Raw genomic sequence first — 23,544 nt, forward strand, 5'->3', positions numbered from 1 at the left:
CAAAATTTGTTTTATCCACCCGAAATTTCAAATCATTCAATTCAATTTCTTACGCCACTGATTTTTATAGATAAATTAACAAAACTACACATCATCACGGGTTATAATGATTAAAATTAGTCAGCAAACGTAGCTGAAGGTCATAGTAATTATTATAACACATTTTAATTAAACCAATCTAACGCCGAGCAGGTATGCAACCGATCGTACTTGTCGCCTGTAACGAGGCGTACATAACTTGAAGGGAAAATAATTGAACGATACTTTGTTAAAGAGAAGTTGGTCTCCAAAGTATATTTGCACATTCATTTCAAAACAATTCAAAATTTTCTTTGTTAATACATTTTATGAAAAATAACGAAATTGATGGGACTACTTCTCGTTGAAATGGTTTGTTTATTGAATTGGAAATTTTACGTTTTTTGACATAAGGATTGTAATTTAGGTTAGCATTGAAATAATAGAGGGCGTTGGTCGTGTTATATGACAGTTCCATCAAATTTCATATGTCATGTTTCCATTAATGTAAAGTAATGACAAAAACTGTGATAATTAAGAAACAATTAGAATAAACCTCTTTTAATAAACGTTGATAGTTATAACAAATGCCTAATTGACGCAAAACTACTAATTATGTATGAATAACATATCAAATTACGCAGTAAGTACACCAAATTAATTTTAAAAAAGATAGTTAAATTATTCATACTACGAGGGTTGTTTGGTAAGATCCGTATAAAAAATCTTAAAAAAATTATTTTAAAATTGATATGCATTATTTAACACTGTGATCGTGTTTTTTAAGTTGAAAAATGATAAAAATATGAGGGAAAAAGTTGGTATAAAAAATGTTCAAATAAAAGGGATTTGACATCATTCCTGACATCAATCAAAAATTATTTCAAATTTTATGTCACAAGTAGGAAACATTGTTTATTGTTGTCTATTTTTCAACATGGTCTCCATTGTTTTTCAAGACACTTTCGAAGACGGCACTTCGCCAATCATTGCGGAAGCATATGATCTTTGCTTAGACTTCATCGTCGCTCTTGAAGCGTCTCATTCCCTTGTTTTAGTTTGGGAAAGAGATGATAATTGCTATGGACTATGTCGGGGATTTAGTGTGGATGGGGCATAACAGTCCATTCAAATAGCTCATTGAAAACCTCACTATTGTCACAAACTTCGTAATTTGTATTTATTTTCACTCATATCTGAGATAACTTGAGTATAGCATCGTTTGAAATTCCAATTTAGTTCTCACTCATAAAGCATAAACAAAAGAAAGTCAGCTGCATATTTAAGATAAAACTAATTAGTTACATAAATTCTTGGGAGTTAATGGAAATTCCTTGGGTATCAAATAAGAAATTGATACAAAAAAAATCCTATAATGTGAAATATGAAATTGCCGTTAATGCACCACAAAAGCGTTTATTTAGAGCAAAAGATACCACAGCTGTAATGGTTATAAAACAAATCGTTATAGATAAGACTCCAACGTTCGGTTTTTATGTTATCATAAACAATCTATTTGAAAACCAACACATGAAATCACCCGCGTGTATAATTAATACAAGCGTCAAAACTGTTTCTATTTTTAGATAATTCGATTGACGAAAATAATTTGATATCGTGGTATCGTTGAATATAATTTCGATACATCGATTATTGAAGTTTTGGAATACACGTCAGTTTTATTTTATTCAGAGGGTTGCATACGAATTGCATCCCGCGATCAAATTTTAATCCGCATTATTGTAAGGGTCGTATATGAATTGCACTACATAAAGTAATTATTCTTCCCAAGATTATCTAAATACTGAATTCTGGTAAACCATTTTCTTACCTGGAGCTTAAGTAAACAAACTTAATTATCAAAACACCCCACAGTGGGCGAAAACCGCAAAATTCGAAAAATGAAGGCTTTTTGACCTGCAATGTTTAGTAGGCATAATAAGAACCGGTTCCGGGAGGTCTCCAGCTCCCCAAAACTTTTCCCAGCGAAATTATGTTTGAAAGTATCCAAACATTTTCTTAAATAATGAATGCAAGTTAGCTTTTGATCAGCATTAAGAAAGCGTGGCACAAACCTTACAAATAGCTTTCTGATATATTCGATTGAAATAGTTACTCAATTTTAGTGAATGAAGACATCCGTGTTGAGTAAAAATAGAAAACCACTTCCCACGGGACGAAGTCTTTTCAAAATAGTATTGTCGTAACTTTTGCTTGGTTTTTTTATGTAGAAAAATATGTTAAATTCACACCAGAAGAAAATAAGTATTAAATCTAATCTAACTGTCAGGTTTACGTAAAATTTTGGCAGATGACCTTGAAGTCACTTACCTGTTAAACCAAACTTATTCTTTCATTTTGTTTTTGTTCTTCCTTTATCACTTTATCTTTTCTAATAATCTCTAATAATAATTTTCTCTTTATGAACTTCTTATGAACCTTTATTAGATTTAGAGACACTAGAAATAAAATTAGAAAAAAAACTTTCTGATAAGAAAAAGAACGATTGGATTAGGTAACAACGGATACGGATAAAGCTCCACATTCGTTTACTTTAGCTACACAATGATCTGCTCTCGGATGTTTGTAATTTGTGAACAAATTGGGAAATTGCTAACGACGACAAAAGATAAGCAAACAATATCAAATTTATATATCAAGAAAATCGGTTATTGACTTATTTTACGGTTTTATCTTTACGAAAGTTTGCAGTCGTTTTTTAACACCTTGATAAGAAAATTTATTGGATGTGGATCTGCAGAAGGCATACGACAGTGTACCTATTAGCGAATGTGCACAACCCTAGAACAAACCAAGCAAATCAGGACATATCTTATGGGTTTACAGCCACGAACAGTGTTAAACAATTTTGTTGCCTTGGAGCAGACACTCATGATTTGGAAGCGGGAATGCAGAGGAATGGGAATACCTCTCACTTCTACGGTATATACGCTTTGCTTAGGAGACGAACAGAAATAGGATCTCGAAGTAAAGGTGAAAAAACTGAGTATTTGCATCGGAGTAACAGCACAAGACATCGATCTGGAGAACGAGACAGAAGTAAAAGGAATTCGAAGTGACGATGGTGCCAGATAGCATTCTCTGGGAAATGTTCAACTACATTAATCAAATAGCGATGCTCATTGACGTTGTCTTCACTTCCGGTCTCTACTTGAACGAGAGTTTGTTATACCACTCTGATGAGACGTAATAACGTCGAAACTAGTTAGTGGTTACAAACCTCCCCAATAGCAAGCTATTGGGGACGTTAATATAGATAAAAATGTCGATGAATGTAATTTAATATTCGTCGAGGTATTAGACAGTAGTAAAAACGCCAATATATTTTCGAAATATTAAATTAAATAATATAATGAATCAAGTGGCGATACCTCTATATACCGTTCTAAATATTGTAAATAGGGTCCGTTATAATTATTATTCTAATTGTCATACTTTACGCATTGCGTCAGATAAATGGATTTAATTACTTCGGTTATGGTTGCTGAATCACTAAATCGGTTCCATAGCATAAATTAACCGCTATGTGGTAAATTACCAGAATAATACCTTTTTTTCGATTATCAGTGCATAAATTGAACATACATTGGAAAAAAGAATTTCGCAAACAATTCACTTTTCACCGGCATGCAGAACTACCCCCACAGCATTGGTTTTTACCGATTCGAAGCTATGACTGGTACTTTTCACAAGAACGAGGCCGAGGCTACAGAAACCCGGATCCTAAGATTGCCTCAACCTACAATCCTCTTATACAAAGGGCTTCCAACTCGGATGTCCATGAAAGCCTGCTAAGACCTGGTTATCGAACAACATGTAAAACTGCACCTGGAGCTACGCGAAATCGAAGGGACGATCGAATCTGCAGCTGGCGATGAGTTGAATACGATAGCGGATTAACGAAAGAACTTAGCTGGTTAAGAATTATATCTAATTCTTCAAAAGATTCAAGCCGAAGCTCCTAATCGGCTTAATGCGTATAGACTTAAAAAATAAGAATGATTGTTTGCCTGTTAGGTCGAGTACTTCTCAGAAAACCTTATTATATATTACAGATATTCGATGTGGAAACTATAGGTTCACATGATTTGCTCATTTCAGGAAATTTACAATTACATTAACTTTCCCACGTAAAATAAATTTCTCGTTCAAAAATACCAATTCGCGCCTCCAGGTGTACGATTCGAACTTTGTTAAAGGGGGCGTCGACTGACCCGACTTCCAGTATTACTAAATTCCCGTCGAGTATAATCAAAAAGCGTTTCTAATTTCCGATCGACGTATGGAATTTTGTTACGATTCACGGTGGGACGTGCTTCTATTAAGTTTCATTCTGGGTACGAAAATTGATATCGCCAGACGTGGATATGTATGGAAACGAATCTATTTCGTGAATAATGAATATTAAGTTTTACGTATATTCTCCAATTTCTTTAAATTGTTGTCTATCGATGAGGAAAAACGTTTTATTGTATTTGTAGTCCTAACAAATTAGGATTTACCCTTTTTAGGTTTATCTCAATTGAATAATTGATGCTACTCTTTTTGATAACTCGAAGACACCACCGGAAAAAAATATATAAACCGATTGTATACCACTAAGCATTCTCTCGGTGTTTTAAGTTTTCTACAGCCGGGGATCTGCTGATACCAGTACTACTTTGGAGGAAAGGATTTTGGAATTGTAAACAGTCATGCCAATATGATTGTTGAATAATTTAGTCATTTAGTAATTTAAGTTGTCGTTAAGTCTTTCGCTTCTGAACTAATTCTGAGGTTTACAGTGGTAAACGTACGTTTTTTCCATGGCTGGACCTTTTTCATGGAAGCTTTGGCACGTGCCATTGAGGAAACATGTTTTTTATTTACTGAAGTACTTCTGGGGAAGGTTTTCCGGCACGTATACGATTTCCGTGACGCCTGGATTTGACTATGTAAATCGACCCAAAATAACTCGAAAATAAAGAATAAAATTTTTCGATATCTCGCTTCGTTTACGAGATATCGATACTTGAAATTAGAAAAATTTATTTTTATTTAATATTTGTATATATCAACCTACTCTTCTCGTGGTGCACTTTGTGTGTAAAAAGTTCGTAGTTTTATTTTATTATTTTTTTTTCTATGGGGGGCTTCGCTTCGGGAGATTGAGGGCAGATAAATTCGGAGCGGGTGGATTTGGAACGATTTTTTACAGTAATTTTTCATATTTTGTCGTTAAAAATAGGATAAATGAAGCAAAAATAATTGCTAGAGATTTTTTTTAGGATAATTGTGAAATAATACAGTAGTCTGGCTTTTCAATTATAAAACAAACGAAATTAAATAACTTTTGAAAGCATCCAGAATGTACTTTTTGCTCGAAAAAAGATATTTTTACATTAAATTACCAATTAAATCTTCAAATATTTCAAATTCAAATATTTTATTTTATAAATAAAAAACCGACAATTCTTTATCAAAAATATCAAATTATTCATGTATTTATCGTATATTCATCACAGAGTGATGAAAGTTATAAAAAATGTTTCATTTTGTTATAAAAATCTGTTTTTTTCAATATAATTTTGAAATATCAGGGTAAATAATATAAAAATTAAATAAAAAATCTTTTGTTTATTGAATTACAAGATTCATATTGAATTTGAAATGAGGTATTGAACGCCATCTATTCAATAAAACGAATTTAGAACTAACATTTGATTATAACTTTAAGTATCGATATCTCGAAAACGAAGCGAGATATCAAAAAATTTCATTCCTCATTTTTTGGTCTAATTAATGACTTCCGATTTAGGATAATAATAAAAACATATTAGTTTGACCTTTTCAATATCGTTGAATCCATTTATTCATAATTACACTAATAAAACAAACCTCTTACCTTTTTACTTTTATTCAAAACAACCGGTAAGGCATCTAACACATTTACTAGCCTAGTTTGGGGATGAACCACGTGAGTGTGTTTGTGATACCCATTATGGGTATGTTTAGGCGTCAGTTTCTCTATAGGTGGTGTCGCTGCCGATTTGGATCGCCTCAATAATCTCATCATTTGATTTTTAACGCTGTAAGGTTGACGCACGTGATTTGTTTGGACGTGGGGGTGACGTAAAGCTGCCGCGGCGTCCAACTTATTACCGCCGATGTTACCGACTTCGAACATCATCTCGGATGGATTTTAAGACACTTTTACACGCGATTTGGAATAGTCAACGTGTCATTTCAAGAGAGATTTTCGTCATTTACGTAACTGGTGTTGATTTTTTTTATTGAAGAAATTAGATTTTATGAATAAGGGTTTTTAATGGATATAACACAAAAATATTTTTCGAATTTTAAACGATGAGAAGTGATGAATTTAGTATTTCTGTGTGATTATAGAAAATTGGATACAACGAAGAAAATATAAAAGTTGGTTTTTCGCTTATTTACATTGATACGTTTAATACTATAACAGGATAACATTTTTCAGGTTTCCAAGATGAAAATTCAATTATATACGGGGGTGGTACTACATATTTTAAGATGCAGAAAACTTATTACGAGGACGGTGGTCGAATATGATCAAATAACATTGAAACCGTACTCGTATATCTGATTACGTATAGTTGATCCTATTTTACCATTAATATAGAAAAAAGTGACGAAATTTTATAAATTATTTTGTTATTCAAAATTATCCATCACTATAGATGATATATTATGTCCGTTTGTTAGTTTGGATTTCGAAATTATCTCAAGTTTTTGTTTCAAAAACTAACGTTGATTCATCTTCTATTCTAGATACGTATTTGTTTTTATGGAAAAAATTCCTAAGATTGATGAAATAAACATTAAACAGATGTTTACATTTTTTTTTCAATATACAGAGCGAATTTGTATTAAAAAAAAGTTGAAAATTAGTATACTTTCTAATAATTACCTAAAAAATCTGTGAAGTGAATAAAGTTCAACGAAAATGTTATAAATCAATTGCTCTAATCAAACATGCGTAAAAGTCGACTGGTGACTAGACCAGACACGGTCGTATAAGGTTCTATCTCCACACTATGGGCATCACGGACGACTCGGAGCGCTGAGGTTGCTTGGAGGAGGAAGAAACTACAAACCACGTCATCTACGAATGCCCAATATTTACATGGCCGCGGTTCAAACACTTGGAGAAGCTTTGGGGCGTCAAAAGGATCAAGCCAAAGAGCCCGAATGATTTTTTAAGAGACATCGGCCTTTGGTAATTTAAAGTTAAACCACTATGAACTATGGTAGCTGAACGATTACTATTGTCCTGTGTTTGGTCAAAAAATTAGTCAAAAGCATGCTGTATCTGATGGCGTATTATCGTGTTAAGAAATTCATAAATTGCCTTCAAATCTGGTTGTTTACAAGCAATGGTTTCACGTAGACACCACAAAATAGCCAAATAGTTCTCTTCATTCACCCTCTGAAACGAATCTATGGTGAGGAATCGAAAAAACAAACTACGAGCATCATTTTTCTCGTAATTTTATCAATATCGGCTCATCTTTGGAGCGCCAATAGTTAGAATGTTGAACATATCCATAAAACTAAGATTCGTAATTAGTAATGATGCGATTGATGTATACAGGGTCCTCAGTTTTCTTTTTTGAGACCTCTACTATACGTTATTTTTGCAAAAGTTTTTTGGTTCAAGTCTATGATAACCAAAACATTTTGAGTCGATCCTTAAGAGATGTTGGGAGCTTGAGCTATATTTCGAATGCCGACAAGTCGATTTCGAGCACCTTTCCTCAAAGTAGACTCCCCAAAACGATTCCGTCGCCGTTATTCCATTATAAACATCTATGTTCGGAGTATGTCATTCAATCTTCTTGATGAATAATATATATGATGAATTTCTACTTTTATTTTCCATTGTGGTACAAATATCTCCAATAATTTTTAATAAATTCCTCGACTTTTTTCAAAGTATTCTATTCATGGTACAATTTATAATTAAAACTATGAAAATTATACTCAAGGAAGTTAACATATGTCGGTATATAAGGAGAAATTCCCTTGTGACGTGATCCGTTGGAGATGTCAAACACACTGCTCGTCAAAAACAAGTGGTTCAAATGTCACTATCGAACCAGAGCGTGAGAGAGTCGGTGACAATTCGAGAGTTGAGGTGAGGGATCTCAATTCATTGTCGTGCAAATTTAACACACAATTCAATTAACGAAACAACTGAATCCTCATGACCATGAACATCGCAGAGAGTTTATTGGATCCTGAGCTACGAACCATGATTTCACCTTGATGGGATTTTTAATCACCAAAATCGCAGCTTTTGAGGTTCGAAAAACAAATTTATCCACAACGTGTCATTGGTTGGTGTTCATTTTGGACTGGAGACATAGTTTTTTTGAAAATGATTACTACATGAGATATTTCCAGTTAGTGTATTTTCTCGTATTCTCTAGATCGTATGATTTAACACCATTAGACTTATTTTTATAAGTCTACGTCAAGTCCACCACGACGCGTGCATTCAAGGAAGAGATTTCATTCAAATTTATGATAAATATCGACAAACGAGTATTTGTTTTATTAAAGAAATTATAATCACAAGAAAAGAAATTGAATTGAATCAACATTTAAAATGATCGGTTATAGCATGTATTGAACTGGGATTAACTGGTGCACATATTTTGTGGTAGAGATGACAATAGAGATTCTCCTTTTAAAATTTTCGTAAATTAAATTTTCGAATAAATAAACAGATGTTACTTTTAGATTTTCAAGGAATTTAACAAATACCTGCCTCTTAAATGATTCTATACAATCATCTGGCATACTTTGCTGTTGAATAACCACAGATTTAACATTGAACTCGTGTACCTCTCAAGGTTAACGTCACGATTTTTATGTAAGTTTACCTTCGAGAGATGATATTTTTCTATATATATTTAAAAATAAAAATTTACGTATCGTTTATAAATGAAATGAACAAAGTGAGTATTAGGATACAGTTGAATATATATACGTTTTGTTTGTGATAGACTTAGGATCGTATTCAGCTTTATCTTTTTCTGAAGGACAAGTTGTTACTTGATAAAATTTAAAAGCTGCAGGTAGAAGCATTTATTTCCAACAATAGATTTTGTTAACAAAATTTTTCTGGCAGGAGCGTTGTAAGGGTTCTAAGAGCGATTTTCCGATTTCTGCCAACTACGAGCCCCGTCCCATTTCAGTTGGCCCACTTAGAAAAATTCGAAATTATTAAACTTTATTTTGAAATGCCAAAAAGTGGCTGTTAGTAAAATGTTTTAAACTTTTAGTTTTACGTCTAAAATAGGTTTTGGATGAATATTGTCAAATATTTTGAATGATATTTAACATGATGGAAATAGATAGGTCTTGTTGATAATAATGTTTTAAGCATATACAAGGGTTCATTGTTTCCAAAATTGTGTTCAAAGTTTCATTAGGTCTAAAATACGCAAATAATAAAGTAAAAAAAAATTGGAATTTTGAACAGTGGAGCTGTATACATTGGAGTGATGAATCTCGGTTTGAAGTTTGCGTGGGTGACGATCAAAGTAGTTATTCGACAAAAAAATGAATCTTTTCATCCAGATTGTTTGAAGCGGAAAGTAAAATTTCCGGCATCTGTGATGATGTGGGGCTCGATATCTGCAAGGGGAGTGGGAAAACTGCATTTCATAAACGAAATTGTCAATACTGAAAAGTACCTCGATATTTTAGAAGAATCATTGTTTCCAACAAGAGAAGTAACTTTAACCGCTGGGAAAGCCTTTATTTTGCAGCAAGATGGAGGAGCAGCATGCCATAAGTAAAAAAAGATCCTTAAAATGGTTTTCAGACAACAATATTCCATTTTTAGAGTGGGTTTCAAGTAGTCCAGATTTATCACCAATAGAAACACTTTGGTATGAAATGAAAAAGCAGTTGCGTACAAATCCAGCTAGAACTGTCATGGAATTAAAAGAAAGACTACAAGAAATTTGGGATGATTTTACTCCCGAATACTGCCAGAATTTAATAAACACCATGCCTCAAAGAATTATGGCTGTTATTAAAAATAAAGGGGATGTTACGCAATGTAAAAGTATCTAAAATGTTTATAGAAAATATAAAGTGCTCAAAACGAAACAATTTGCCGGTTTTTAATAGCTGAAAAAGCAATAATTAGTAATTTTTTTCAATTGGGACAACTGAAATGGGACGGGGCTCTTAAATCAATCAAACAATCGCGAGTAGTGAAGATAATGAATTTAGAACTTCGCTATCTTAACCTTAAATGCTTAAATATCCTGTATTATTCATAAAATGACTTGCAATTACTTTTCTTTTTACTTCATTTACTTTTATTTTTCCCGTCATTCTCCTCAAGGCCGATGTCATTTTTTACATTATATGTTTTAATTAAGTATAATTTTAAAGTTGTAGCGCGGTTTTTGGAATGCAATCATGCGGGCATAAACAGAATGAAATGGTCAGGAAGAAGATGTACCACGTGAAGTTTTTTGTTACATATCTTTATTCTTCAAAACCCAGCAGTAACCAACCATCATGGCTGTATCCAATCGTCTTTGGTACCGAATTTCCATTGTTGTTATCTTATGCTGCTCATCAAAAGTTTGTCACTACAGACACAAAACGAATTTTCCTTATTGTAAAATGTGGAAAAGGCGGCATTTTTTTGTGTTTTAAATTTTTGTTTCTTTGGCAAGTAAATTCAACTCCTTAAGACAGGAATCAAGAAATTTAGACTGTTGTTTTGACTTAGCCTACAGTTTTTGTCATACAAAAATAACAATGATCAAAATATGGACTGGACTAGACCAAAGAAAAACCGTCCCTAAATAGTTACCAAACCTGAAGAGCATGCCTCAGGATAATGCATCGAAAAAGTTTGAACTCAATACTAAGCTTTAGAAGTGAATGGGATCATATGCCATTAAATGGTAACGGGCGGATCTAAAGTAACAGACAGATCTGGAATGAGATCGTACGGGCCCAGAACCAAACACAGAACCAAGACAAATATTTTTCAAACAGAAATCTATGTAATTGAGAAATGTGTCCAGTTCAATCTAGAGACTCAAACAACCATTTGAGCTTTTATGCACAGAGGACGAAATCTTTATTTACATTCTCTTGAAATGTGAAACTCCAGAGAACTACACCTGGTGGTGTATGAAATAGAAGACGAAGATCTTTAACAGCTACAGCTATCCCACATTCTTGACTTTTTAAAACGAGTGGGATAAACAAATCAGCTGCAAACACTGAGTTCCCCAGGATAGCACCAAGAAAGGCGGACACATAGATTCTCCGAGTCGTAGTGTATATGATTTGGTGGGTTCTTACATTGCCAGAACATGAAAAGATATACTTCTTTTCTTCACTTTCATCCGTCTAAACAATGACACTGTACGCGTGGAGGACCCACTGTTTGTCTTGATTTCTGTTTACACCAAAATACATTTATAACATTTTCAGAAATAGTTTTGGCATGTGACTTCACCATAAATTCTCCACTAATATAACAAAACTTGTCAGAAGAAATTTAGCACCTGCTGTCGTTTTTCTATATTCTTTTTTTATGTAAGAGTCATAAAGCCAAATTTGTGACGCAAAACTTGCACTGAAAACGCAGTGGAAAAGCCGAAAAATCGTCCTTCAACAGTTGATGAAAAGACATTAATATTTTCAGACAAACATCTGTAGAACCATGAAATTTATTGAAAGAAAGTGCACGCGTTCTTCTTTAGAAAAGAATTTATGACAATAGGCAAAGTGATAAGGATTACCCAGAGTCGAAATGCACTATGGAAACTGTATAATAATTATGGCCCATCTAAAGAATGTCTTCTTCCATCCCGATTCTATGAAAATAGTGTTAAAAATTGGTGTTATTAATATCGAGTTTTCTCACACAATGATTATCACTATTCTAAACCATTTTTGAATCGCCCTCGTGAAAATTCGAGTATATCCATCACAAAACCATCTGAATATCATAACAGTAAATGTAGCATTAATCAGATCATCGACTCGGTTCCAAGAGAAAGCATCACATAGAAATTCATGACAATGAAAACTAACGTTTCATCGGGTTATTTACCAGATTAATTTAGCAGGAAATGGCCATTAACCTATTTTGTAATAACAAATAATAGTTTATTGTTGTTGTGTGCGCTTCGGTTTCGATAGACGGAAACCGTCAACTCAATTAATCGACACATATTTATCTTTGTCACTTATGAGTCACAAAGATATGTCTTAATCGTTGGAATAATCGATTAATTTGTTCATAATCGAATTAGTTAATAAGGAATTTAACATAACAGATAATGAAACTGTTTTCGATTTCTTAAATTAGAAGTATGTAATCCTTGAAGTTGGTGAGGGCGCTTACGTGCGCTTGAGGAGGAGGCCCGGTGCAAAGAACGGCTCGTTTTTCTGATTCTAAGAGTAAGAGCCATGACAAATTTATTCTTCCCCCAAAAGCTCTGAGCAAACAGGAACCACAGAACCCACTACCCCCAAAGTAGGTTCCTACCGATGTCGATGTGTTTTTGAAAATGACCGGCTCAAAAAAAAGCAGAAGAAAGGCCGAAGCAGTCTAACTAACTCTCCTTCACCAAGTGTTTCTAACCCGGAAGTTCAAGTAAAGCCTGTTAAGTAGCCAAAAGCCCATCGAACAACGAGTTGGCTCCAAAAAGCGTAAAACTGCACGCGCTGTAGGACCCGGTGCTAGCTATGCGAAATCAGGAGAAGATCGTATTCTTCAGTTTCTTCCTCTGGTCAGGAATCATATCCTAATTCGTCAAAAAGTCCAAACTAAAACACCTGGTTGGCTTCTCAAAAAAGAAATCGGCCTTTTGGGGCACGATGAGAGTATCTATGTGATTGACGGACACTATGAACTATTCCTAGGGTGCTTTTAATCAGTCCAAAAGAATCGAGAAGCGTTTTCAATGCTTTTATGTTGGTTTTTTGATGAGGTGTTTGTTACAGTTTTTCGTGATTTCCACTTTATATTTGATGGCAAAAAGAAGCCCTTACGTCTTCAGGTAAGAAGGTTGCTGTCCTTGCATTTAAAGGTGATTTTCTCTAGTAATAATTTTGGGATATACACCAATGCGTAGCGTGTTCCGAATGAAATAAAAGTCGTCTATAGAGTAGAAGTCACTTTCTAGTAAACATGTCTTCAAATTATTGCGAAATGCGGAAAATAGATATAGATTTGATTTTAATTGGAAAATGATTGTTCACTTTTTCGCATTGTACAGTATTGAGCCCATAACTAATTCTAAACGTAGAGTAGGTATATGAATAATCCGCGTCTTTAAGTGGATAGCTGTGAAATGATTGTGCGTGCTTACGAATTAAGCAAACGGAACGAATATTACATTTAGGCCCTTTTCACACGTACGCGATTTTCGATTTTTATGCCCATTATGTCACGAATCCTCTTCAATTTATGCGGTTCTTTTTCTGTTTCTACTTATAACAAACGTTCATTTTATTACCAATTTATTGTCAATTGGTTTTTTCTAGTAATTTATGAAAGAACTTGTTATAATATGATGAATCATATAGTATTATGTTAATAAATATGAAGGTATTAGTAAACAGGTGTTGTTTATTATAAAATAAATATTTTCGAGAATGGATTCCATCATGATTAAGCGAATGAAAATGTTAAAATGTATCATCGATATATATGAACAAATAAATGATTGCTTGTATCTTTTCAAAAAATACGTAAGCTGGTACAACTTTTTTTTGAATTTCGTGTGAAGTTTAAGCGCCACATATCAATTAATGAGTATTTGTTTACGATGCATCTCGTAATATTGAATCTGGAAAAAGGTTCAACTCGAAATTTTATGTTTCTAATAGAATTGCAGCTATGAAATCGTTGGAAATGTTGCGGAAGTAATTTGAGGAGTGATCTTCGAGGAAAAGGTGCTCTAAAATCGTCCTACAGATAGCAGAGGTCTTCAACATACCTTACGGATCAAATCAACATATTTTGATGAATATTTTGGGTAGGACTGTACCCAAAACTCGCGCTTTAAACCACTTGAGAATAGTTGATTCTATTACATTAGTGTAGTTAATCATGAATTTGATTATCAAAGGATCAACGAGGACGAGTCCATTGATCGTTTTGAGGCATCTACATGAAGCAATTCATCGTAAACGACTGAATTTATGAACAAATAATTGTATGTATGTATTGCATGTACGAGGATGGTTCCTGGAGTACCTGGCCCAACAAAGAGAACACACACTTAATCACCATTTCGAATTGGTTGACCAGCCACCGTATTCACTGAAACTGACCCCCAGCGACTTTTTTTGTTTTTTAACCACTTGCAGGAGAGAGATTTTCAATAGACGGGGACGTTATCGCAACGTAAATGCTGAATTTTAGCGATTTTAGAGATTATATCATCGCTAGACTAAGCGAGGTTATAGTAAAATTGTTGGGGACGATATTTCCTGAAAATATTTAAACATGACTTGACTAAAAGAAGATTAAATGAAATTATTAAAAATACAGTCGACGTAACAGTTGCTAAACGTATTTACGAATATAATAAATGGTGTATTTGAACTTGGTTATAAAAATGTGTTTACATATAGATAAAGATTGTCTAAAGGTTTTTGAAAACAAGCATAAATTTTAATCAAAGTAATAAAGTTCCTACCAGGTCACTCGACAAAAATAATAATCTTTGTAAATACTGATAAGTTGCTCGAGAAATGTGACGAGATTAAACATTAAGATTTTGAATGATGTTTTGAAATTTCCAATAGTAAAATATTAAAAACAAACTTATCAAATCAAGCGAAAAATGCCGCATTTGGTTAAAAAGATTGTGTTGTTTCATCAAGACAATGCACCATCTCACAGATCCGTCATTGCAACGAATTAATAGATTAAAGTTGAATTGCTACCCTATTCGCCAGATTTAGCACTCTCGGATTATTTTCTACACCGAGACTTGAAAAAATTTCTCGGTGGTCAAAGATTTTTCAAGAGTTAAAGGCTATTTTGAAGAGCTTGACGATTCTTATTATAAAAAGGCTATCGAACTCATTGAGCATCGCAATTTCAACAAGTAATTAAGTAATTCCCGAAGTGATCACCAGAAATTTTAGAATAGTTCGATTTCCATCAGTGTTTCCTAAAGTGGTCCAGGTAACCAGGGGAGAATATCTACGGTGATTTAAGAAAATTTCCATCGATGGATCTTCACATTTGATAAAAGTTTTGGGTAAGCGGTTGAAAAAATGTTTAGAATGATCCACGTTAAAAAAGTTTGAGAACCTCTGATCTAATTCAGTTGTTTGCAATAAAAACATTTCCGCGAATTATTTTTTTTTGTAATAACTATTGAAAACAAAGTTAGAAGGAAACAAAACAAATATTGTGGTGGGTAATCAATTTTTTTTAAACGAATAATGATTAATATTGATAAAAAAGAATTTCCAAATGCACACTTCTCATCATATGACAAAATTTAATTAGTTTTCCATCAATTTTTGAATCTGAATTAGCAAGAAGGAAATACTAAAAGACAAACCCTTATTTATAAAATCTTCAATACATCCTCGTAATAAAAAATAAACACTATTATCACCAAATAGGAAAAAAAAACACTTCATCAACAGGACAGCAAAAAAAGACACAAAACGTATTGGACCCGTTAAATAAACACGCCTCTGCACCAGCACCGCGACGAACTGTCAACACAGAATCCGGCAACCGACAACAGCAGAAAAATTAATCGAGGTGGTTCGCGTTCTGCTGTTGCTGCTTCGCCTTCGCGTCAATCGAGCTAAAACAAGAATGTATGTGCGTACACCTTCAGTATAGAATAGACGCACGGGGTGTATTTTATGGTACGGCGTTGCCACGTTCAAAACCCATTTATAATGTTAAATATCACTTGAAAATTTTTAATAATGGACTATGATATCAATTTTTTATTTCAATTCATCTACAACCCCTACATTTTGAAAAATTTTTGAATTGTTATTTTCACTGTTCTAGAAATTATTCTCTTATCCAAATTAAAATATAAATAACAAGTATTTCAATTTTGAGACCTTTACGTACCTCAAAAGTGTGTCACGAGATAATGGATTCACCTACAGGCAAACAAACAACAAAGCGAAGTGAAAAACAGTATTTAATAATTACTTGTTTCAAAAGCATATTTTTTATAAACGGTTTTTTACTCCACCCTTTCTAGATTGGATAATTTTAACAAATAATACGAAAATAATGAAGTCTCGTTTCAAACGTATGCGCTGTCACTTGGTTAGAATTATCTTCTTTTTTTATAAATCAATAAATTGTAATTCAATATAGACAAATAAAAAATGTAGAGGTATCTTCAACAGGTTCTATTATTTACTTCAATATTAAAATTACCTCTAAGAATAAAATGTTATCAAATGAAATTTTTTTTCGAGTTAATCACCACGATATAAATACAGATTCATGTTTAAACTACTTATTTTTATACACATTTCAAAAAATAATGTAACTTACATAGTTTTACTACAAAATAAATTTGACAACACCGCTTGTTGTTACGGTAATTGCGCGTTCGTGAGAAACCTAGCAACTACATCACGAAACGATACCGACAAGAAGCATCTTCGTTGTGGTCAACTTCGAAATTTTAATTCGAGTGGAAAATGTACAGAATCAGTTGAGGAGATTGTTTAAGATCGAGTTAATCGTGGAATGTTTACATGAAATAATTATTCATCTACGAAAACGATGAAATCGTAAATACAAGGTTTATGAAAATCAAGTATCCTATAAGATATTTTTCGATTTGATGAGATGGGTCAAAGTAAGGTCAAGATTGAAAATGTGAGATTAAGGTTTTATAGCACAAGAATTTATACTACAGAAAAGTACGAGGTCGCACAGGGAAAGTTTATCAATTAAAAAAAAAACAAGAGCGTAAAATTTCTTTTTTCTCGAATTTAAGTAGATAAAAAATTATTTTTTTTTAAATTACGTGGGATCACAAACGCTTAACAAACGAAATTTTTAAACATTCCCGTAGATTATAGGAGGATAAAATTAACAATACACATTTTATTTATTTAAGTGCAGGGTTGCCAATTTCACTCTCTTATAATGGAATTTACATAATTTCAAGTATCTATATTCACTTTATAAGAACAAATAAATAAATTGTCCGTCGATATTTTTTGTCACGTTCCAATATTTGTTTTGGACACGTTCTAAAAATTCTCTACAAGGCAACAAATTCTCATTTCTGTAAGGAAAAAACGACACACATATAACGGTTTGAAAAAATGTGTCAACATTTATGGTTGGTGTCAAATAACGTCACGTTATTTGACATAAAAAACCGTGAAATTATTTGAGCATATTTAGGCCAGTACTTACTATGCTTATATTAATAAAGTTACATCGGTATTCTCGTCAATGGAAATTATATGAATTGATGCTATACCGATGGCTTTTTATTCCCAACAAGGAAATATACAGGACGTCGTACACAAAAACCAACAGAAATATGAAGATTGTAAAATATATAGAATATAAATCTTATCATTTTTTTGCATAATATGAACGATAACTTTTAACTCTTTATTTATTTTTTTTTTATTTTTATATTTTCATAATTAATTTTTAGTTATAAGCTTTTATTAACGCAGTTTAAATTTCCAAGATGAATCTTCAAACTATTTTCAAATTATTGGGATGTCTGTCCTACAATCAGCATAACAATCACTATATTTGCTTTCTTCTTATTCACGTTGTTTAGTATTTATTTGGCAGCCATCAATAGTAAATGTTTTTAGTGAATATGAAGTTTGGAGGCCCAAATTTCGGAAAAAATTGAAGAGAGGAAAGTAATTTGGGGTATCTAGCCTAGCCTGATAGCAGGGATAAAGAGTTCAAAACTAAGATGGCTTGGTCCCGTCGTACGGATGCCGGAAGGTCGAGGAGTCTAACTAACGAAATAGCCGTCTGGAACTGGCGGAGAAAAGTACACATCGAGAGGAATGGAGTTCAAGGTTCTTTAAGGACTTTAGCGCTAATTGGTATAATTTATTTATTTATTATTAGCAACCAAAACTTGGGTAAATTGTGATATTAGGCTCTGTTGACTCAAAAGACTGCCGATCTCTGTGTTAGGTCATTTAAGCAAAAATATTCTCATATCATGGATTTTTAGGGACATTTGATTCTTAAACTTTTTTTACTCTTGTTATTTTTCGTAAAACGTTGTCATTTCCAAGGAAAAGTCAAATATGCAAAGATATGTTTTCAAATGTCATTTAAAAAGTTACGAAAATTCTCATTCTCCGAAAATGCGAGTCGACTCTAGTGATGATAATTTTTTATTACGTTGCAACTGTTTGTAATTGGATTCCACAATTCTTCTCGAGAATCAACTAAAGAATAAACAGACTCCCCAAAAGAAAATAATCACATTTGATGCTGAAATTTTTTAGCTTTAGATGTTTAGTTGTTTTTTTTCTATTTTTTAATTGTGTTGATTAATTTTCTTTCACTTCTATGCATTTCAATTTCTAATCATCAGACGTTCTTAAAACTTTATTTTTTAAAATCGACGTTATGGAATTTTTCAAGGTCGAAACATAACGAGAAGATGTTCATACATATTTTTTTCAAATATATACGATCTCGGTTAAATTTGAAATACACGAGATGTGGTTATATCAAATAACGAGACTAGCGCCGCTACAGCGTCTGTAGACAAATCAGTATAGCTGCTACCTTCGTATGTATATGGGTTGTTTTTTTGTGGTACCTAAAATCCTCACATTCGAACAACAACAACAAGCTCGTGAAAATGTCTGTATTTACACTTTGAATGAGATTGGATCATGAATCTTGCACCGTGCGACTTCTATGTCTTTTCTAAGGTCGAATCTGCATTTAAAAGAACAATATTTGAGTCTATTGAATGACTTGACAGAAAAGGATTCCTGTACTGTTTGGAACAATGGAAGATCAGTATATATAAGGTGATTTTATATTATCAGTTTTGATATTTAATAACCACACCTCGTAAAATATTTATATTTTTTGCATAATATGAACGACACCTTTGAAATCTTCATTTTCCTTTTTGATTTTTATATTTTCATACTTAATTGTTAGTTATACTGTTTTATATTGTTTTGTTAACGCAGATGACTCTTGAAACTATTTTTAAATTATTAGGATGTCTGCCCTATTATCAGCATAGCAACCACTATATTTTCTTTGTTCTTACTCACGTTGTTTTCAGTGAATTTGTAAAAATGGAAAAAATTGATCATCCAATATAAAAACTGAATTAGATTCTACTCGGTCGACTCCAGAAATGTTGAACAAAATTCACTGGATGATCGTCTACTGAAAGTGCGCGAGCAAGCAGACATCATAGACATTCCAAAAAGTGAGGTACATCGAAAATTTGGACGTAAGAAAGCTGTGCACAAATCAGCATCGTGAAGATGTTGCGATCGACTATTTGGGAATGTTTCAAAGAAATAAAGCCGAATTCTTGTATTGTTTCATAATCATGGATGAAACTACAAAGATACTCTAATAAAAAATGAAAATGTTATTGTTTATTGAAAACTATTCAGACCATCCTCGTAAATTAAACCCAATTTTGCTAAAAATAAATTACTTACATTGTAAATAATTCCTGTTCTTGTTAATTCTCATTTTAAACAATATTTTTTCAGATTTAATTATAACTTGATGTTTGCTTTAAGATTGTTATGATGGAAAATTATCTTGTGAGTTGTTTGAACCTTATTTAGCTTGACTTTTGTAACAAAAAAAGTTATTTTCATGCAACTGCTATCGATTCGTATTTATTAATAGACCATAATACACGGTGGTATTGAAAAAATTATAGTTTGATTATACTTCACGTGTCCGCAGCTTTTTATTTTGAGCTTAAAAAGAACCAAACCTCTTAAATTAGTAAAGAGGAACACAGGTATGAAAATTATTGGTAATTGTTTTAAAAATTTCTCTAATTACAGTATACAGAATGTTTTTATTATTATTTCATCATCTTTTGCAAGCTCGTTTGGGACAGCGAGTTAAGCAAGAAACATAAAGTTACTCTACAATGGATTCAGGAACACACCTTCACGAAACATGAACAGTTATGTGGTGTCAGCTACCGAGCAATGGAAAAGATGGTAGATAGGAGCAAAACCAATTGTTGAGAAACTGTAACCATCAATCTGAATAAGAAAAATCTACGAATTCTAACAGGAATCCTATTGGAGTCATCTGAAGACGTTAGACTTACCAGATAATGCGGCGTGCAGATTTCGTTGCTCAGAAGACGAAGCCTCTATCCACATTATCTGTGAAACATTAAGAAACTCCAGAGCATTACACCTGGGTGCATATGAAATATAAGACCAAGATCTCTGGCAATTGAAGACATATCACATTGTAGACTTTTTAAAAGGAGTGGGATTAATAGATCAGCTGGTTTCCCATGAAATAGAAGACCGAGATCTTTGGCAATTGAAGACATCTCACATTTTAGACTTTTTAAAAGGAGTGGGATTAATAGATCAGCTGTAAAACTGGTTTCTCCAGTATCACAGCAAGAAAGGGGGACTCAATGGATGATCCTCTGATCTTTATCTAGAATCTTAACGTGAGATTTATTTTTGCGGATGTATATACAAGTTTCAATGAGGAAAAGAGAATATATTGTATTCAAATAGACGTTTTCTAAAACCGAAAGCTCAAAACGGACATTTATTTAAAAAAAAAAGTATTCTTAAAACCTAGATTTTCGAAAACTCACGACATATAGTGCCCATTTCTTGACAAATGTTTACCTTTCATTGTAGTACTATTCTGATTTGACAAAACCCTATAAAAAATCAGTTAGAAATAGATCTGGGCTACAGAGAGGCGATGGAGTATCTCCTTCTTCATGTTGATGATGTACACTACCATTCAAAAATTTTCGCCCACCCTCTAATCAATTAATAAAATTTCGAAACCCGCAAGTACCTGCTGTTTTGTTTATGATTCTCTAACTGTGTTTATGATTGTAGTTTAGTCCTAGTTAGCCTTGTGAGACGCAAGAACGTGCTGTGATTTATACTTTTTGAACCAAGACATATTTTTATGAGTTCGTACAGGAATTGTTTTCCTTCTCCCACATTAGTTTGGAACAACTTTACGGATACAAGGTTTCCGTATAATAAATTGGACAATGTAACTGGGTCATCCTGTATATCACAATACATTCTCTATAAGTGAAATCAAAGAAACTGCGCAACATCAACGTGGAATAATTTGATTAAATATTTACATACTTGTAGCATGCCTAGATGACGTGTATCTCTCTTAATAAAACGACACGTTTCTACTTCTTCTGTCTCGTATTCAAATTGGAATAGAAACTTTATTGCCGGTTGGAAAATTTTCAAGGTCGCCTCTTTTTATGCACATACATAAAATAGGTTTCCGAAGGTATACAGGGGAAATGATAAACGTGTTAAATGTTGAAGCTAACATATATATAAATTATTCACTCACCGATCGGGAGACATTGAAAGGGATTAAAATTTTTAAAATGAGACCAATTGATACGCACATGTTTCGGTAAATAGCGAGACTGATTTATAAATAACTATCACAACTAATGCTACCCGGGAATAAACAAAAATAACAATAAATTACTATAGATAGGCAATGAAAATATTCCAAGTATAATCATTAATATTTTATTGACAATTACGATAACATAAAATATTTGTCATCTGATTATTTGTAGATTGCATCGAATTTGATTGGTGCCACGAACGATTGAAATATTATATAAACAAAAATCACAAAATAGTTGATAATTTTTATTGTTCGATAAAAAAACAGTTAATTTAATGTATTATTGCCAAAGATGGATAAAATACCCTGTAGAAAATGAATAGAAGAGATGTTGGTCGCAGTAAGAGCGGCCGTCAGGAATTTCAGGGAACAAAAATTAAAACAAGTGTACAATAATCGAATTTTTCAACAAATTATGACCGTTTTTCAACTCGTATCTCATTAAATAAGAGGTGGGGGAGAGTAGGAGCCACAAAATATACCCAATAAAGGCCAGGACACACCTATCATACATCCTTCCGATCCTACTACGATCGTACAGTCTAGAAACGAAAATGGTACTATAGTTTGTACAGTTCAGACCTTTCCGACACGTGCCCGATCCCACTCCTACACGATTGTGTTTAACGGCTGCAGGACGCGTGTTTTTTTTACTAAACTGGTAATAGAGTCGGATAGAAAACCGGAAGAGCTTAGTGAAAAAGTGGGGATCTGTATGGATCTACGGATCTTCTTTGTACCAAAAATCTGCATCTCCCTATGTTATCCATGAGATATCTCCGAGTTTTCTTCATCTTCCTCTTCTAAACAAACTCCCACCATGACTAAATCGCAGTTGCAGAAATTTTGCGTACAGAACTTTTCGCGAGAATGGCGAATGTATCGAGCTGGAGTTGGAATAGGAGATGTGAGCTCACCGCGTTCGGATCCCGCGCAGATCAGTTCTTTGGAGCAAAATCGGATCGGAGTAGTGTATGTCCCGGTTTTGCAATTACGAGGGAAATTCAACATGTTTCCATTTCACTTGCTATACCGCGTTGGTTTAGTCAAAATTAATGAAAATTCTTTATTAGAAAATTCTTGTCGAATCCCTGGTATTTCCAAAGCACCCAGACATGTTGATATATAAAAATAACGATTTTCTCAATTTTTATGAAACTATGTACTTTTTTGGAAAATTAAACCCACCCATAAATTACGTCACACGAATTTTAGGACGTTCGAATCCTTCCCCTCGTCCTTTTCATATGCTGTCACATTTTTATAAATCTCACCCCCTTTTAATGCGGCGTCACATTTAAAATTTATGAATCTGTTTAGAAATAATTGATAGAAAACAGCCTTTTACCTATACTTTTATCGAATAATCTAATCAAATCAACATCCCATGTTTCAGATAACCAAAAAAACAAACTACTAGTACAAAATATACCCTCCTACCCCATTAACCTGTGACGTTACGTTACTGAGTTATACTGAAACTTTCTATTTTGCCGATATTAAAAAAAAACTTTTTGGTACGTCTAATAGTCCGGTCAAATTAGACCAAAAAATAAGAGTGAAGCTGTATAAATTCCAATCAAACTGAAAATCAGTAAAATTGTTTAAAATAAAATGTTCCCCATCATTTGCGTGTATGGAAAATTTTTATTCAAGGTCAAATGGCAAAAAAATGAGTTTTTCGCGATTATCAGCAAAACGGTGAATTTTATCATGAAAATACCTCGGACGAAAATTGTAGATCGTAAAATTATCTACAAAAAACGTATTAATACTTTTTTTCCTACGAACCACCGTTTCTGGGATATAACGATTCAAAAAGTTGT

At 33.0% G+C, this 23,544-nt stretch overlaps 1 protein-coding gene across 8 annotated transcripts in view; it reads right to left on the reverse strand.

Annotated features, from left to right (window-relative positions):
- Window positions 1-23,544, reverse strand: part of LOC130903774 (MAP/microtubule affinity-regulating kinase 3-like) — an 86,811-nt gene that overhangs the window by 53,040 nt on the left and 10,227 nt on the right. Inside the window, exons 1-2 of one of the 8 annotated variants that reach the window (XM_057816089.1) lie at window positions 15,636-15,906; window positions 5,924-6,292 (exon numbers count right to left, since the gene is read on the reverse strand). The exons of 5 other annotated variants lie outside the window; for them this stretch is intronic. In XM_057816089.1, the coding sequence (XP_057672072.1) occupies window positions 5,924-6,208 (285 nt within the window). In that variant the 5' untranslated portion in view covers window positions 6,209-6,292; window positions 15,636-15,906. Of the gene's footprint in view, window positions 1-5,923; window positions 6,410-15,635; window positions 15,907-23,544 lie in introns of those variants that run through there. 2 more of the 8 variants (XM_057816090.1, XM_057816091.1) reach the window with 2 other exon arrangements.

Source organism: Diorhabda carinulata, chromosome 2 (assembly GCF_026250575.1).
Source record: "Diorhabda carinulata isolate Delta chromosome 2, icDioCari1.1, whole genome shotgun sequence".
In the NCBI taxonomy this organism is placed as follows: Eukaryota; Metazoa; Arthropoda; class Insecta; order Coleoptera; family Chrysomelidae; genus Diorhabda; species Diorhabda carinulata.